This window comes from Microtus oregoni, unplaced genomic scaffold (genome assembly GCF_018167655.1).
Source record: "Microtus oregoni isolate MIOR12 unplaced genomic scaffold, Mior012 000027F_ref0000203, whole genome shotgun sequence".
Taxonomy (NCBI): domain Eukaryota; kingdom Metazoa; phylum Chordata; class Mammalia; order Rodentia; family Cricetidae; genus Microtus; species Microtus oregoni.
Window position 1 is genome coordinate 29,294,844 of NW_024543086.1, and position 18,715 is coordinate 29,313,558.

General features: G+C 45.6%; 1 protein-coding gene across 1 annotated transcript in view; it reads left to right on the top strand.

The window, feature by feature from the left end:
- Snx29 (sorting nexin 29) overlaps window positions 1–18,715 on the top strand; it is a 412,124-nt gene that overhangs the window by 152,874 nt on the left and 240,535 nt on the right. Inside the window, exon 14 of the mRNA XM_041676439.1 lies at window positions 17,814–17,896. Coding sequence (XP_041532373.1) covers window positions 17,814–17,896 — 83 coding nt within the window. The remainder of the gene's footprint in view (window positions 1–17,813; window positions 17,897–18,715) is intronic.

Consider the following 18,715-nt stretch of genomic DNA (forward strand, 5'->3'; position numbering starts at 1 on the left):
TAAGAGGAGCAGCATGGCCTGGAGCTGGTGAAGGGGCTCAGGGCAGAAGGGACTCACAAGCACGGGTGCCTCTAGTTCCTGAGTTGGTTGGGGACAAAAGTCCAAATAATTTACATGATATGTGGGAAGACACAGAGTTGTGTATCTGGTGATGAGATTTAATCAAGGTATCAACATAAATGCTATTTGTGTGTGTGGATCTGGGGTGTATGATTATGTGCTGTGTGTGCGTGAGTGGAGGCTAGAGGAGGACATCGGGTGGCCTGCTTGCTCTATTACTTTGTTCCTTACTTCTTTTTTATTCATCATTTTAAAAATTTATTTTACACACCAACCACAGTTCTCTTTTCCTCCTCCATCTCCATTCAATGGGGTAAGTAAGGCCCCCCATGGGAATCAACAAAGCATAGCACATCAAGCTGAGGCAGGGCCAAGCTCCTCCCCACCATAGGCAGTACTTACCTTACTTCTTTGAGATAGCATTTCTCCCTGATTCTGGTGTGAGGCAGGTAGCAAGCAATCCCTAGTGCTCCTCCTATCCCTACTCCATATTGGGACAGCGTTGTGCTTGGCAATACCTGGCTTTTGATGTGGTGCTGAGAATTTGAGCTCAGTCCTCATGCTCTGCAACAAGTGTTCTTATTGAGCCATGTCTTCAGCCCATAAACAGTATTTTGTTGGTTTTGACTAACATTGTTAAGTGAATTGTTCCTTATGGCTCTTCTCTTATCCCCATTTTCTGGCCTTTATACTTAAATTTAAAATACCTCAGAAATTCTTTTATTGATGTGAAATAAGCCATGAGAAATAAGCTATAGGAAACATTAAGTCTCTTTGGTTTAAGTATCCCCGTTGGCCAGAGTCCCACAGCAAGGCCACACAGGGAAGCAAAACCAACTTTGGTTCTGTGTGTTGCACTTCTTCCTGCTTCCTGCACTGCTCTGCTGTGGAGGCCCCCATCCTTGACTTGCCATAGGTGCCCTGGGCACTGAGTGGCTTGGAGTCTTACCTGCTCTTGTACTACTGCCTCCTGAGAGGTGACTTCTCAGGGCTGCTTTTCTCAGGGAGAAAGCTCAACCACACCCCTGCTTCACCTTAGCTGCTAGAAGTTCATGGGGTGACGTCTTGAGTTATTACTAGAGAATACATGGAAAAATACAGAAGAATGGAATGCAAATGGCTGGGAGAGGTGACTGGTTACTTAGGTGAGGGTCCTTCTGTGAGGGAATGAGCAGTCATCACGCCCAGCTATGGAGGTCTTTGGACAGCAGCCCCTCTGAGGCTTAATATTAATTACATACTCTTTGTCCTATTAGCTCAGGCTTCTTATTAACTAAATCTTACTTCTTAAATTAACCCATTTCCATTAATCAGTGTATCGCCAAGAGGCTGTGGCCTACCTGTAAGGTTCCCATGTGTCTTCCTCCTTCTGCAGCTACATGGTGTCTCTCTGACCCTGCCTACTTGCTCTATATCTATCTCTTCCAGCCTGACTCTAGTCTGCCCTGCCATAGGCCAACACAGCTTTATTCTTTAGTCAATAAAAACAACACATATACAGAAGGACCTCCCACATCACTCCTCTCTGGAGTCATCTCCCAAGAAATAGATGTCTGTCTGGTGCTCCTGAGCGCTGGAATTATGGGACATGTAAGGTAGTGAGTGGCATGGCACCCATCAAGAGAGCAAGGAGCCCACAGTTAGTCTGTGATCAGTCTGTCGACTCAAAATGGGGCTAAGAGAAGGTCCCGTCCTGGCTAGATGCAGGCCTTTGAGATTTTCTGCCTTGGCCTCTATCAATGCCATGCAGGTGGGAGGTAGACAGATTTGTCACTGGATTCTGGCCAGCTCTGCAACAGCTTGACTCAGGCTGGGCTTGAGAAGGGAATTAACGCAGACAGACAGACAGACAGACAGACAGACAGACAGACAGATAAACAGATTGACTGACCACCTTGTAAGCTGTCTGATGACTGTGAAGGCAGTGTTTGAACACATGAGCACTGTGAGTATTTGTGAGCAATGTGTAATGGGAAGACCTGGAGATGGAGTGGTGTCTTATGGCTCACTGGACAGCTGCTCAGCACTCTGCTCCTCTCCAATAATCAGCATGTTAAGGGGATTTTGTGTCTGGCAGGTTTTCTTTTTGCAGGGAGGAAATGATTCTATAAACCAAAAATATGCTTAGTCTTTAAAAAAACTAATAATCTTGGCCCTGAAGTAAGGAGGATCAGTAAATAGCTTAGCATGCTCTCTCTTGAGGGGTCTAATAAGAAATTCTAATTATTTTCCACTTAATGCTTTGGTAATTTCTAAAAGATTGGTTTGGGAATAATTTTTTTTGGGAGTCCCTCTGTTTATGGGGTTGGTATTCCAGGGTCCTCTGCATTGTCTCTGTGCTGTTACTAGGTTGCTGATTCTTCTCTTGTAAAGTTACAGCAGGTGTTGGCCTCTGCTAGATGTTGGTCATTGTTTGTTATTAATTCTGCCCACTATAATCATATGTTGAAGCCCCACCTCCCAGTGTGAGTATATTTGGAGGTAGGTTACATAATGAGATAAACGAAGTTAATCAAGGCTATAAAAGCACAGCTCATATTTAGTTGAACTGCCCTTCTAGTCCAGGGAGACAGATGCCAAGGCTCACACTCAGAGAGGGACACATGGGAACACAATGAGAAGATGAAAGAGAGAGAGGCTCCAGGGGAATCATATCAGATACCCGAGTTTTGGACTTCCAGCTTCAGACCTGTGAAAAACAAATGCTGGTTGTTTCAACCAGCCTCGGGTGTTTTGTTACACTGCTGACATCTCATAGCTTTTCTTCAGGTTTGGGTCCAAAGCTCTGCTCTTTATCAGTTTGAGTCTTGGGATAAGTCATAATCTTCTGTAGCATGGGTTTTTGTATGTCCCAGGTGGTATATATAATATATATCCAATGTAATATTATCTATATTATATAATAATGCACATGATGTTTTAGTTTGAACCATGACACACTGGGTCTTGATTTCAAATGCTAGTGCTCAGGGTTTGTGACCTAGGCATTGGTGGGTAGGGAAGTCTGCTGGCTCTAGGATAGACTGTGGGGTTCATTACAGTTTTGGCTCTGCTGGGTGTGGTCACGGGCCAGTGTCTGGGGCACCATAGCTGCAGTTTGTTTAGCTGTGTACTGGGATGGAGTGGAGCTGAGCCAGGTGACACCAATAGTAGGGTCTTAAGGCTCTGTTTGAGTCCAGATGTGACTGTCCTGTGTTCTTTCTCTCGTAGTGTGGGTGTGTGTTGGGTAGTATCTTACATAAAGATGCTGTCTTCACAGCAGTCCCCACTGGCCTTGCTCTCTCACTCCCTGTGGTTTGTCTTGTCTCAGTGCACGGTCTGTAGTGCTCTGTAGCACAAATAATAAAAACCCAGAAACAGATATTGGGGTTCAACCTGAAAACCAGAAAGGCAAAGCAGCCAAGCCACTAGAAAAGTCTTAACTTTATCAAGGCTGGGTGACTGAAGACTAAGCAGACTAAATGTTGTTCCTAATTTCTGGCTGGCTTTCTTGTCTGCGGGTTAGAGGGTAAAGACATTACTCGGGGAAGAAAACAAAGACACACAGAGGTCCCACGTGGGTGCACTTTTAATGGGGGAGGGGTAACAACGGGCAGGTACAGGTGTGCTGACACGACAGGAGAGGCGGGAAAGAAAGAGAGAAGGGAGCGGGTTGTAGCAACCCTCGCTTTTTAACGAGGAATGCAAAGGCTTCTGGGAAATATGTCCGTGGTCCAGAGGAACGCTGGGAACTGTAGTTCCGCAAAGGAACAACACTAAGCCTCTCTCTCCTCCCATTTTATATTCCCTCTAGTGCTGGGATTAAAGATATTTGACTCTCTAGTGCTGGGATTAAGGGTGTGAGCCTCCACAACCTGGATTTGTTTCTGCATTGATTTTGTGTAGCCCAGGGTGGCCTTGAACTCACAGAGATCTGTCTGACTCTGTCTACACTGTCTGACTTCTAGTGGCTTAGCTTTACACTTCTGATATTCAGGCAAGCTTTATTTATTAAAACATAAAGTATCAGTATAGTGCTCAACTATTTTCATTTTAAAAGTAGCTTTATTGAGATATGTAACATATGTTACAAATCAGCCATCTAACATGCAGGTCAATGTTTTTAAATACATTTATGTTGCTAATATTTTTTATATTTTTCTCCTTTCTCTTTTCCTCCTACCATTCTTCTTTCTTTTCTTCCTGCGATGGAACCCATGGTCTTGATCATCTAGTGAATTCTGTACCACACTGGGCCACAACTCTAGCCCCCTTTTCAGTCATTCTTTTAAGTGAATAAGTGCATAATTTAGCACATTTAGTCACCTTGTGATGAGTGCTTGTCATTAGAAACAAGAAGCAAGCAGTGTCACACACAAGTCAGCCCTCTCAGACAGGCCGGTGCTGTGCGGCCATGCTTGGCCTTCCGTCTTTGACTTCTAGTGATTATCCAGTCTTCTTTGTCCCAGACCTCATCTCCCCACCACTGGGTCTGCTAGCTGTGTTCCTTTTTCTTGTTGCTATGCTAGAGCACCCAGCAAAAAGCAGACTGAGGAGGGAAGGGCTACTTCTCAGATAGAACAGCAAAGGCAGTGGTGATCTGTGTGGACACCCTGTTAGTAGAAGTTTGTAGAGTTCAGACTAAGGAGCGGTGCTTTCTTCTCCTTGTAAAGTGGCAGGACAGACACACTAACTTTTTTGAGTTCTTGGCTATCACAGAGACTTGGTATTGTTGTTCTGAGAATACCTGTGTTATGGTTTAAAGCAAATGTGTTGGTATATTATGTCCTGATGATATCATTCTGGTAGTCCTTGTATGAGGGGAAGAGATATGCAAATATATAAAAGACTGGGCTGGTAACGTGGGTTGGTGGGTGAAGGTACTTGCCACATGTAAGTGGTAAAGCAAACAACCTTATCATACTGAATTTGGAATTTTAAGATGAAATCATGGAAGATTTTATATTAAGTATATGTTTATACACACCTATACAATATGTATGTATGTATGTATGTATATCCCCGTGTGTAGCTATTTATAAAGTCTCAGAGAAAAGTATCAAATCTGCTGTCCCAATATGCTAGTGATTGCTTAGACAGATAGCATGTCTTGCACATGCCTCCCTATCCTCTAGGTGCCGTTTCTGGGCACATTGCCAGTGTGTGCTTGCCTTACCATCAGCTGTGGTGCACACAGTTTGACATGTTTGTGCTCTGTGGCTGCATCACTTGTTGCCATGCGTGAGAAGCGAAGCTTTTTGCTTTCCTCAGGCTTGTTCTGTAGCTCTTGTAGACCAGGCTGGCCTCGGACTCACAGAGATCCGCCTGTCTCTGCCTCCCGAGTGCTGGGATTAAAGGTGTGCACCACTACCGCCTGGCTGGTCTCGAACTCACAGAGATCCGCCTGCCTCTGCCTCCCAAGTGCTGGGATTAAAGGTGTGCGCTACCACTGCCTGGCAGGCCTCAAACTCACAGAGATCCACCTGACTTTGTCTCCCAAGTGCTGGTATCAAAGGCGTGCGCCACCACCGCCCTGGCAAGTCACTTTATATCAGACCAAATCTGCCACTGTGGCGGCTTTTGTTGCAAAACCGCAGGTACTTGAGTTTCTGCTAATTCAGGCAGTGGGATTCCGCTCCAAACTTAGCCAAGGCAGGCAGGGAGGGGTTAATTGCTCTGGCGAGCAGGCGGGGCAGAATGGGCCTGTGTGGCCCAGCGTGTCTTCTACTCGGCACTGGGGCCCGAGTCACGAACTAAAAAACAGCACCCAGGAGGGTGCTGCCCCGCTTGAGTCGGGGGCAAAATAGCCCCACGTTGGGCGCCAAAATGTAACAGCGTAAACGAATGCAGACAGATTGTAAAAATATATATATCTATAGCTTTAATGTAGAAATAGACTTACAGAACCACCGTTCCTGCGGAGACCAAGAAAGCAGAAGAGACAGCTCGGAGCTTGCTCGCCAAATTTATAGGCAGACATTAGCCCGAGGCGAACACGCCCCCCAAGTGGCCGGACTTATCCCTACAGGAGGAGGTTAGTCTTATTTTCCTTCAGTAGAGAGCACTTGACTGCAGAATTGTCTTCTCCCTGAGATCCTGTCATTGTCACTCATGTCAGTATTCCTGGGTATAGCCTGTGCTCTGTGGCTGGAAGATCCAGATGTTTGTTGTAACAAAGGCACTTGCATGAAGCGCTGTTGGGTGACCATTCCTATGGTCTCTTCTCCAGGCTCCTGTCTCTGAATGCTGGATCTTTGACATTTACCGCTTTGTGGCAGATCTCTCTTTTATCACTTCATTTCCTCCTAGTTTATCGAGACAGCTTGTTTTCACCTTCTCTGTTTCCATTCCTATGTTCTGTCCTCGGTACTGAGTTTTTCTAGTTGTGGTTTGCACTGTTCTTCTGTGGCTTCCGTTGTCTTGAAATAGAAGCTTACAGTTACATGGGTATTTTTGGTTACCTGTCGATGCTGTTCCCCCTTCTCTTCTTCCTTCTTCCTTTTCTCTTTCTTCTTTCCTCTTCTCATTGTAAGTCAGTCTTGCTGTGTAGCCTAGGGTAGCCCGGGACTAACAACTGTAGTCAGCTGACCTTACACCTGCTGTTATAGGCATGGGGACCCTCCTGTATCGTTTCCAGGAACCTGGCCACCTGCTTCTTGGAACCTTGGGCTTTGCCTTCCTCCCTCACTGGATTCTTTCTCCGCTCACTGTTCTGCTGTCGTGTCCCCCCCCCCCCCCACCTCCATGGGGCTCCATCGCCATGTAAGAGAGTCTGTGACCCATCTTGAGAGGGAACTGTGGCTAGTGGGGGTTACCACCACCTTGTTATTTGGAGAGGGAGAACCTCGGGTTCTGCTGCAACCTTACCTGCACTGGCCAGCTGATTTGGGAACCCCTCGTCAGGGCTGAGAGTGGTTATGTGTTTGAATCCATCTGCACAGGTGCTGCCCAGGCCTGTGGCTGTGAGTTTGCCTTGACCTATTTAAACTTGGAAGTATGCATGGAGGGCTCCGCCTCTGGTTCCGCTGGAAACGCCATTCATGGGCTTTGGTGTTACTCCTTTATTATTTTTTCTAATGTAGGAATTTAGAGTTATTGAAAAATTCTGCTGTCATTGCTGTCTTCCTAGAATCCCTTTCTAAATAGGCATTTTTAATAATCTCTTAAATCCTCCCTTAATAATAATCCCACCTGACAAAGCACAATGCCAGGAAGCTACCAGTGAGGGTAAATGGAATGCAGACAGGCAGCTGGTAATGCGCCAGCCAGTTACCAAAGATTAGAGCTCCTTGTGCTTAGACGTGACTGCTCTGGAGCTCCCCAGAATGTGCTCCCACACCACCCTTATTCTGTCAGCCTGGAGTCCAGAAGCACACACCTCTCTATGTAGGAATATCTATTATAGTTTTTCAATAATTTGTCCTCAAGTTTTGGGGTAGAGGGGAGCGCAGTGTTAAGGGCCTAATTGTGTACTGACTAATATTTAGTGACAAACTGCTGAAGGAGTTTGGTTTTATTTCTGCTGTGTCAGTTCTTACAGTCATTAGTTGTCAAGAAGAAAATAATAGTTTCCTTAGAAGTGTGACTCACTTGGTTAGCTTCCTGGGGCTGACTTTGGAGCAGTGTAGTGAGTGGCCATGCTGTAGTCACTAAGGCTGTAGTGTCTCAGCCCCAAGCCGTCGCAGGGCAGTGTCAGCATGAACTTGTATCTAAGGGTCTGTGGTAACCTAATTTTATACCAAAGCCCATGTTTTACTCCTGAAATTCCAAGCCCAGTGCTGTTCGTGGAACTTGTCTTACTGCAGAGTTTTTACAGTAGGCATCCCAGACTGGAATGCCTATAGACCAGGTCTAACAGAAGTGAGGCACTGTCTGAGTGTGAGAGATAAAGGAAGTGTCTGGAGGAACTGTGGGAAGCACTTTCCTTGTCTAAAGGGGCAGCAGTCACTTTGCACTGACCCAGGGTCATTGCAAGGCTTCCAAGGCAATTCTTGCTCGTGGCTTTTTCAGGAGGAACCTAGACCTTTAAGTGAAGTAGCCTTGAATTGTTTGCACCTACTTGGAAACTCCATGCTCTGTCTGAGGCTTCCTTAAGCCTGGGAACCTTTAGTCCACAGTTCCAATTCATGAGCTGTAATAATCTTCTCTCTTCTGTGGCATTTCTGTGTCTTTGCTTTGTGGCCTCATTTGTTGCATCTTGTTATGGTTACTGTTTTAAAATTCTTCCTTCATTCACAGTCCAGTCTGCTGCCTGTGGTCTCAAGAGGCTTGTTATTCAGACACTGTGTCTCAGTCTGCCCACACTGCACCAGTACCAACACCTACAAAAGCCTGCATCCCCAGCCTGCTGTTCCTTTCCCCATTTCTCAAGTGCAGGTTGCAAAATAAGAAGGGCAGTCCAACCTCCCAATTGTTACGTAGGGTTTCCAGGTTCTGTTAGAATGGTTCAGCCTGTATTGTCATAGAGCTTTGAACCTGGGTCGTATTCCCTGACTCCACCTAAAGTTTGTTACTCTGTGCTTATATTTGCCAAGCAAACATCCTTTTTAGTATATTATAAGATATTCCATTCATCTCCAAGTTCTTCTGTTTAAACCATTGTTATAAACCTCCTTTTTGAGGAGCAAGAGGGGTAGCGGTGGGAGCGATGGTGTTTCTTTCCCCAAGGAAGCTATGTTTGTGAGCTTCAGTGTGCATGTGTGTGGAAGCCTGAGGGTCATATCAGGGGGTCTTCCTCGGTCGTTCTCCATATCACTGAGCCAGGAGCTCACTGATCTGGGTAGAATGGCTGGACAGCAAACTTCTGGGGTCTACCTGTCTCTGCCTTCCCGCTCCTGGGGTTGCAGGTGCCTGCTCCCACATCCAGCTTTTTGTGTTACTCTGGGGACTGAAGCACATCCTTCTGCTTGTGTGCAAGCCCTTTACAAACTAAGCCATATTCTGAGTCAAGGAATATATTTTTTAAATTTTATGTTGTGTAGTAATTTTAGACTTACAGAATAATCATATAGTAAAGTATCTTTGGGACACATTTATCTGTCTATATAACTCTGTTTTATTTATATACATAAGCTCTTTTTTAGTGCTTGTAGTTAAGTTAAAAGCAAGCATCATGATGTTTTGTCCTTGAACACTTTGACTAAAGTGTGACAGGAAGTGAGCACCGGTGCAATACTATTATAAGTATGGATATAACATAAGGAAGTAAGCGCCAGTACGGTATTATCATGAATGCAGTATGGATGTAGCATACAGGAAGTGAACACCAGTGCGGTATTATCATGAATGCAGTATGGATGTAACAATGGGAAATGAGTACCAGTGCGGTACCATTATGAATGAAAGTGATATGTTGATTCTTATTTACATGGCCAAGGGTACACAGAAAGAAGACCAGCATTCACATGGTCTTGTCTGAAGTAAGAAGTCAGCTGCCAGGTTGCTATCTGAATGCCTTTAGTAAGTGACTTCTGGGGGCTGGAAGTAAGTGAAGTATGGTTTCAGCTCTTGAGCTGAGAGAGCCTGTGGTTTTCCCATTGTGCTCAGGATATTCTGAGGTGTGTCTTTGGCCATTCATTACCTCTATCTGTTCCTGGAACCTTTTGGTCTGTTTCCTTGCCTGGGATCTGAGATGTAGGCCCCAGCATGACATTCTGAGTAGAATTTACCAGGTGGAGTTTATAGGAACGATAGGGAGATGGCTCTCCCCAGTATCCCCAAACTGGAGATACTGTTACATATCTCTAGCCACAGAGCAGCAGGAGAAGTTCAAATCCCCTGGCAGCCCTTGGATGTTGTCTTATTTGAGGGAACTGGAGAGAAAAGGAATTGGCCCAAAACTTCTTAGGTCTGAGCAGGCCCTACTGTGTTGGAGGCAGCAGTTGAAGGAGGCAGTTGGAGGCAGCATTGCTCCTGCTGGGTCACTGTCACCACCATGGTATGGCAGAACAGCACAGTGCTGTGAGTGGATGGCAGAGTGCCCTGGTGGTTTATTAAAGTGCAGACTCCAGGTCCTACTCCAGGGGATGTGATTCCCGAGAGGGGTCTGGGAATCTGCTTACTCCTTCTAACTTTGTCCTTCATACACTAACGTGTGCGTCCCACGGGCAGGGCCTTCTCCTTGGTACTGCAGTGCAGGGGCGACAGTCAGAAGCCAACACTCACACTTGGCTGCTCATAGCCTCATGCCGTGCCCGCCCTCACCATTTGTTCTAGATGTTTCCTGGCCTGAAGAATAATGGACACCAGAGTGACTGACCCGTCGTCGTTGTGTGCAATAGTTATATCTCCTTAGCCTTCACCCTTATAACCTTGACATTTTAAAAGATGACACCTGTTTACTTTGCAAAATGTCCTGCTGCTTTTATTTGTTGTCTCCTCATGATTAGATTCAGTTTGTGCATCTTTGGTAGGGTTATCATTTAGATGAGTCAGGTCCTCTGCACACCTCTGTAGGTAGTGTTGCACTTCCTCCTGTCTCCGAAGAGCTTAACATCCACACTCAGTTCAAGTGCTCTGCTGAAGCTGCTCTTTGCCCCTTTGCAAACGGTATTTTGTGAGGAAGATTTTGGAGCTATGGATATTCTTCTGTAATTAATTTTTCATTTGTTAATTTTTATATTAACCATTTCTGTTTCATTCACTATCTCATAAGTAATTTCTTTCACTATTTCAGTGGTCAGATTGCCCCAGCTTTTCCCAGTGGGGGTGCTACTGTGTTCCTTGGGGATGGTCTCATGAGGTCAAAGCAATCTCTTGAATTTTGACCTTCCCAGTTTTCCCTTACATATTTCTTCACTAGCAAGAGTCTGGCTGCTGAATAAATTTGTCTGATGAATTTGGTTATTCTTTTAATTATTTTTTTTTCTTTTTTTCTTTTGAGGCAGGTTTTCTCTGTGTAGCTATGGCTGAACTGGAGCTCACTCTGTTGACCAGGCTGGCCTCAAACTCAGAGACTGACCTATTTCTGCTTCCTGAGTGCTGGGATTAAATGCATAGGCCACCACTACCCAGCTACATTTGGCTATTTGATTAGTTCTCCTTTAAGTGATTTGCCACTACTGGCCTCAGAACTGAATAGTTCAGGAAGAGAAGACCCTGAGCCCTGCTCCACTCCTCACAGGAGTTGAATGAGTTGAATTGCTGAGATCCAGACATCTCAGGTCCATTCTTGGATGTCCTTGTTCTGAGTATCTTTCCTGGGGTGATATCTGGGCACTTCATAGATGTTTGTCAAGGTGTTGAACACAGACAGAAAATCAGGTTAGCCGTAATAATGGCACAGGGTGTCAGAAGGCATGCCACAGGAAGGGACCGTGTTAAGTTAAACTCTACAGCAGTGTAGGGATTGAACTGGATGATTGGCTGAGCATCCCTGGGATCCCTGACAGCTGCAAGACAGGAAATGTGAGGGTCCAATCTGAAGAGTACATTTATGGAGGAAGGTGTAGTAGCTTCCTATACTGCCGGTGATCTTCTCACTACTGTGGAACCTGGTGGGAATCCTTGACCCTCAGAACTGTTCTTTGTAGTATAAAGGCAGTGTGAAAGACTGGTCCCCTTCTGACTCTGGAATCCCGCTACAAGGTTTGAATCCTAGCTCTTGTCATTTGCTAGGGAAATTATGTAGCTTCTCTTTGAGCACTTAAGTCTGTGAGTATTGACAAAGCCTCCATAGCCCTTCTCCTACAGCAGCCCTTGCTTGTTGTAGGAACTTGGACTGCAGCAGTGTTCTGTAGAGAACTACAAATATGTGTTACACTTAGAGTAACAGTAGACTCCAGGGTAGAAAGCCTCCACAAGAGGGGAGTGTAGGAGGAGACTAGGAGATATGCAGTTAGCTTTGATAGTACATTTTATAGTGATCTTGAGGCTTTAGGAGTTGTTTTCAATACCATTAAACTTTTGTTTAATGACCTGATTTTTTTTAAACCTTTTGTTCCTGCTGTTAACCCCAAAGCTAGAAGGAGAAAGATCGCTGACCCAAACCATCGTGGCCAAATTAATCAAAGCCAGCTGTTTTGTTCATGTGCACAGGCCACCTCTCCCTAAGGTGGGGTTCCAGAGGCTTGCAGTGGATGTGAGGAAGACAAGTTTTCTCTAGCTCAGTGTGTGTGTGGGGGCTTCCAGGTGGGAGATTTGGTGGGTACAGTAGGCTGGGTTACAGGAGCAGGACATAACAAGGTGGTCATTACAGCTTTTTGAAACAAAGACGTGGTTGCAAGGTAGTCTTAAGGTGGTCACAACAACAGGTGACCAAAATAATGGTTTGAACAAAGCATGGTTGCTCTTTCCTGGAACAGGCAGTGCAGAACCATTTTTAGTTAAGCCCAATCCTTGGGAAACAGAGATTTAATTATAAAGAGCAATGAGCTTAGTTTGTCTTTCCTATAGATGGCTTTTAATCCCCAAATGGAGGCAGGCTGGTCCATTACTACCTTCTTTAGGTAGTTCTCATGGCTTTATGAGACCATCTTCTAGAAGTTTGGTGTAGCTAGATGCTGTGTTTACTGAGTATCAGTGGCTAGTAGAGTTGAGGTACCCTAGCCCAACCTTTCACCTGCCCAGGAGAACAGAGTTTTGTAGGTGTGTCTTATGGTGGTGTTTTGATGCCTGTGAATTACCAAATGCACTTAACAGGTTTGTTGGTTTTGTTTTGAGTAATTATCGTTTGAATGGTGCTGTCTGGGGCTGCTGGTTGTTTATTCTGACATCCACAGGCATAATTGCCTTGACTTGCGCACATTAATTACTGCAGTCACTGGAAGCTGTGGGAGAAGCACTTGCTGCCACCTACTCCATGATTTACATCTTCCCTGAGCTTTCAAAGGAAACTGCAGGGTGGCCAGCAGGCGGATCAGGGCTGGCAGCCTGGACTCCTGTAGAAATGCTGTGGATTTCTCTCCTCCTCTGTGGCTACTTGCCAGGCCTTCCAGTCCTGACCACCATCATTTCTTGGCTGGTTGACTGCAATGGTTGCCTTCTAGAAGGCCCCTGTGTCCCCCTCACACCATTCCTTCCTTGGGTGCTCTCGGTCCTTGCCCTGGCTCAGGGGTATTCATGACTTGTGCCTGGTTCTAGTCTCTCCAGCTTCCTGGGGCTTTCCCAGCCCTTCCCTCTGGTCTAGTCTTGGGTCTAGCAGCCTGCATGGAACACTTAAAAATGCAGGTTTCCAGGCTCTGCTCCCTTGCTCTGAATCAAATTTGCATTTTAACAGCTGTACAGGTGACTTACTTGCACCCTGTCCTTCATCCTGATTCTGGAAGCAGGAATGTTAAACCTCCTTCAGGTTTGTCAGCTTCAGAACAGCCCTGTAGACCCTCTATAAAACATTCCACCACCCTGTTCCCTCCTTCCCACCCCCCTTCATTTTTATAAGATACGGTGTGGTCTGGAACTCCGCTACCTGTTTGCTGACCTGTAAAGTTACAGCTCTTTTGTGAATCCCACCTCTGTGATTCTGTCCTGTGCCCATACATCATGTGTATGATGATGCTCAGCACCCGTGTGAAGTCCAGAGAAGTGGATGTTGGAAGAATTGTGCACGCTGTGCCAATCCTCAGAGCTTGAGTTCTGCTATTTAGGGAAGTGAAGTGAGGTGCAGAGAGGGCCTCCGCTGTGCTCAGCTGGATGTAAATAGGGCTTTGACCTTCATTTTAACGAAGGGTGGAGGTCAGAGAAAGTTTATTACCTTGGGCAAGCTATTTTTTAAAAAAGACTTTTATTTATTTATTATATATATATGGTGTTTTGTCTGCATGTATTCCAGCAGGCCAGAAGAGGGCACCAGATCTCATTATAGATGGTTGTGAGCCACCATGTGGTTGCTGGGAATTGAATGCAGGACCTGTGGAAGAGCAGCCAGTACTCTTAACCTCTGAGCCATCTCTTCAGCCTCCTTGGGCAAGCTATTTGACCTCTGAAAGTCTTACCTCTGTTTCCTATATTCCGCTCCTAGGCTCAGTATCAGGAGTAAAAATGCCTCATAGGATTACCATAGGGATAAAGTGAATGAATGCACAAAGTTGTTTGGATCAGTTTAAATTTAGTTAATTAGGCTGGCACTGTAGCTTGTGCTTAGCGGTAACATGCTCACCTGGCATCTGAGATCCTAGGTTCAATCTAGGTACTGCCTTTCCCAATTCCTCATCGTTTCAGAGGGTCAGAGCCTGGGGAGGGCTTAGCTGGTCCTTCTAGCCAGGGTCATGTGAGGTTAACCAGAGTGTTGGTTGGAGTTCTACTCACTACTCAAGGCTTGATGGGGCTGTAAGGTGTTCTTCCAGGCTCACTCACGAAGCTGCCAGGCGGCCTCTTTTCTGCTCTGTGGCTTCTCACATGCTGGCTGGGAATAAGAGATGGGAACCTTTTAGAGAAAGATACTGTTGTAGTCTTCTTGTAATTGATCCCAGAAGTGACACGTGACACTTCTGCCACTAGAGGGAGTGAAGAAGTCCAGTTGACCCCCAGGAAGCAAATATTACAGTTGTTAACAGGGTGAGACATTTATGAACCACTTGAATTATCACTTGACAGCCAGTGAGCGACAAGTGAAAATGGGGGAGAGCTGTTGTCACTGTCATTGCTAAGTGTCTGAGAGCAGGAGCTGAGGTTGCTGTCACTGCTAAGCTAAGGGTCTGAGAACTGGTAAGAGCAGGAGCTAAGGTCACTGTCACCATTTGAGAGCTGGTCAGAACAGGAGCTGAGATTCGAACCCCAGGATGGCTGGCATTAATGCACTTCAGTACCACTGGCAGTCAAGTGTCAGGTATTAATATATTATAATCGTAATATGGATTATGTAGTGAGCAGAATATGCATTCTAAATGACTTCTCTGACTACAAGGTAAGGCCCTCCTTATGACGGACACGATAGCTCAGGGAGTAGCTGGTGATGTCCAATGTCGGTGTGTGCCTTCACACATCTACAAACACACAAGTAAACAATTAAATGCTATAAAAATTTTAAATTATTCAGTTTTTAAAAAATTTTTTGCTAATTAGTTGTCCAAACTATGAGAATTGTTTTCCTGGGCTAGTGATATGTGAAGCTTAAAAGAAGAAAGAAAAAGCAGAAAAGGCACCTTTTAAATGAGCCAGATTTCTGTGACTGTCACAAAAAGCCGAGACAGTCAGCAAAGAAGAGAAAAAGGTGTTCGGTCTCACAGTTCTGTTAGGCTTTAGTCCGTGGTTTTTTGGCTGCTTTTGAATCTGTAGTGAGGAATCATTCCCTGGTGGGGCAAAGTCGGTCACTGTAGGGCCAGAGAAGAGGAGGAGGACAGATGGGGTGGGGCTGCCAGGTCCCACTGTCTCCTTCAAGGGCACTCAGCTAGTGATGAAGACCTGCTAGGTCAATGGGTCTCTACTGTGGATCTCTACCCCTTGGTGGTTGAATGAACTTTTTACAGGGATTGCATATCATATATTTACATTATAATTCATAACTGTAGTAAGATTACAGTTATGAAGTAGTGGTTAAATAATTTTGGGGTTGGGGACACCACACACGAGGAACTATATTAAAGGATCCCAACGTTAGGACAGTTGAGAACCACTGCCCTAGATGCTAATTTCCACTACCTCTCAATAGAGCCAGGCCTGTGGAGGACATCAGTGGCAAGAACTCCTTTGATTGCCACCTTCCCTGAGTCCCTAATACCTACCTGGCTTCTTTTACTGGCACAACCTATCTGACTGCTATGGTCACTGAAGTCTCTGTCTCTCTTCAGAGTCACACTATGAGCTGCGTGTGTGGTTCCAATACTCAGGAGGCAAAGGCTCAGGGCTCACCTCATGTTCAAGGCTAGTTAGAATAATGAAGATGGTCTCATCATACACTGTGTTCCTAGTGGGTATCTGGGTGTGATGGCATCTTCCCTGTGGCTATGTAAGGTGTACCACTGGGAAAAGTTGGGCCAAGGCTGTGCAGGGCCTCTTGCTGTCTTCTAACTTTCTGCAAATCTTTAGCTATTTCAAAATAAAAATTTAAAACAATAACTCAGTTTGGTTGTTCCTAGGGATCAGTGGCCAGCAGCCCCTGGCCAGCACACCAGGCCTTTATCCTTTCCAAAAAAAGTAAGAACACATTCTCACTTGAGATTTTTCAGGCCCCAGAGGTGTGAAAGTGTTAATTTCCCACCAGGGCAAAGCCGGTTGGATTAAACTGTCAGCTGCCGAAGATATCCATCCAGTGAGCTGATATGTTCACCATGGCAATTCCTAAGCACCTGGTGCTTCCTGGATTTGACCCTTATGTTCTCTGTCCCCAAAGGGAAGTGCTGTCTTTATAGACTGCATTGTGATGTGGGGCACTGGAAACACACAGCTAAATATGTGTATAGCATTATACCAAGGAACCTATTTCTGTCAATAGTCTGAGTTAGTGCTTGCTGTGGTGCAGTTGAAGAAAACAGCTTGGTTGCAGAAAGTGTACACTGTGGTCCTGCACCATACGCTGGACTCTGTAGGAATGTGCGTGGTTTGTAGTGGTTAGCTGTGCATGCTGTAGGGCATGGCAGTGCACACCAGGTTTGCCATTTTCCCTGGAGCAGGGAGAGCTGGAGAAAATGACAAGGAACATGATTTCCTTCTAGCCAAAAATGTTAAAGCACATGCCCCGAGTGTGACAGGAGAGAGGAGAGTGTTGATGGGCTTTCTTTCAAGGTGCTGTGTTTTCATCTAAGTGCCCCTTCTTAAATGTGTTCTAACTGTTGGGATATTTTGCAGTGAGTCTTTATTTGTATAGTCATAGAAGAAATCTGGTTTGAGCCCTTTTTATTGTGAAGACAGAACATTTGAGTGTGTTTAACAATGCACTGGAGACCTGGGGTGGGAATTGAAAGGGAGAAATAGAATGTGGGCAAGGAGCCTCTTGTGGTATAGCTGGTGAGAGACTAAACCTTGGTCTCTAGAAGGACACAGGAAAGTCTGTCTTGAGACAGAGAGACCTGGGGGTTACTGGCGATCTTGTTCAGAGACATTATCTGTCAAAACTCCTCTCTTACCGAACTGGGAGACTGCGACAGGTCCAGGTCCATTGTGATTTTTCCACAAATGTTGGGTGGAAGAAAGTGCTTGTATGTGGTTCAGTGAGCTTATATGGGTCCAAACTATGTGATATATGTGATAGATATAATGGATGTATGCATGCATGTGTGATTTGGTGAGCTGACATGTTCAAGGGCTAAGCTATATGGTAATGAAATGTCAGGTTCTTTTTCTGGAGCTTCATGTCACATGACCAGCCAGTGTACATGGGGAATGGATTTGGGAAGTAGGCTGTGGTTATAGCCCAGTGTGTGTCTACATTGTAAGACAATGGGGTTGGGGATGGATTTGGTCATGGTTTTCCCCGTGGTGTCCCAAAGTAGAAGTTGTGCTAGTTCCTGGGATCATATATAAACACTTAGCATTACGCAAGTCATGCAACACATAGTAGTTGGTGCAGGTGAATTGAGTGTAGTGTGTGCCTGCCATTGGAAAAAACACTATCAAGGGCCTGACCCAGAATGGCACCTGGTAGTTTGGTGGGTTCACATAGCATATGCTTGCATTCCAAGTCTGTAGGCACAGGGACCAGTTGGCATTCACCAACATTCCCAAAAGAAAGCCCTAGAAGTATGCCCCGTCATTTTCAGTGCTGTGATACAGGACAGCACATTAGCATCGACAAGACACAGCTGTGTCTTTTCCTCACACAGATCCCTCCCCTGCTTAGGGTGGAAAGTGTCAGTTTTTAAATTTGTTTTTTTTTTTTTTAAACATTCTTATACCTGCAGAGAAAACGAGGTGCTCAAAGTCCAGCTGAAGAAATATGTAGGAGCTGTCCAGATGCTGAAAAGAGAAGGTCAAACAGCAGAAGGTGAGGTGGAGCATGGGGGAGGGACCGACTATTGGATGGGCAGGCTCCAGGAGTGGATGAACACATACTCCACTGAGTAGAAAAACGGTGCTGGTGGGGTTCCAGAAAACAGAGTGAGACAGAAAACCCTGCTGTGTATTTTTGCTAAATGAAAACTACGGCTCACTAGACTTAGCAACAGTTGTATGATTTGGGCACTTTTATGGACTTTAGGTGGATTATTGTGAGCCTTCTGGAATGGCTGATTCGCATGAGACCAGGGATGTAAGCAGCAGAGAGTAGGCAGGGTGAAGAACCAGACCTCCCGGGACTTAAGAGTTGCCGGGCTGCAATCCGACCCCTCTTGTAGTTTTTTAATGTCCCTATCAGTTTTCTCATATGTAAAAGGAGTAGTTGGCATACCTGCTTTGCGAGGCACGAGGTATAGTAGCGTAAGGATTGGCACAGGACAGGTACTGGGTAATGTAAATGGTACAGCTCGGATGGAGATGCATCCTGGTAGTCGGGAGCCAAGGAATACCACAAAGTCACAGCGCACAACAAACAGCACACATGAGATTTATTGGGAGGGAAAGAACCAGGAGGGTGGCTGCCTCTGTTCAGGCGAGAAACAGCAGAGAACTGAGCAGAACATAGGGTTTATATTGGGTTTCTTGCAGGGAGGGGGGAGTTTCCAGGTTACATGGGATTGCAGGAATTATGTGGCCTGATCTTGGAAGCTCAAGCTCAGGGATTGGGTGAGGTTTTTTTTTTTGGGGGTGGGGGGTGGGGCCCAGCTACTCTTCTACTATAGCATTGGGAATGAATGGCCCTTAAAGC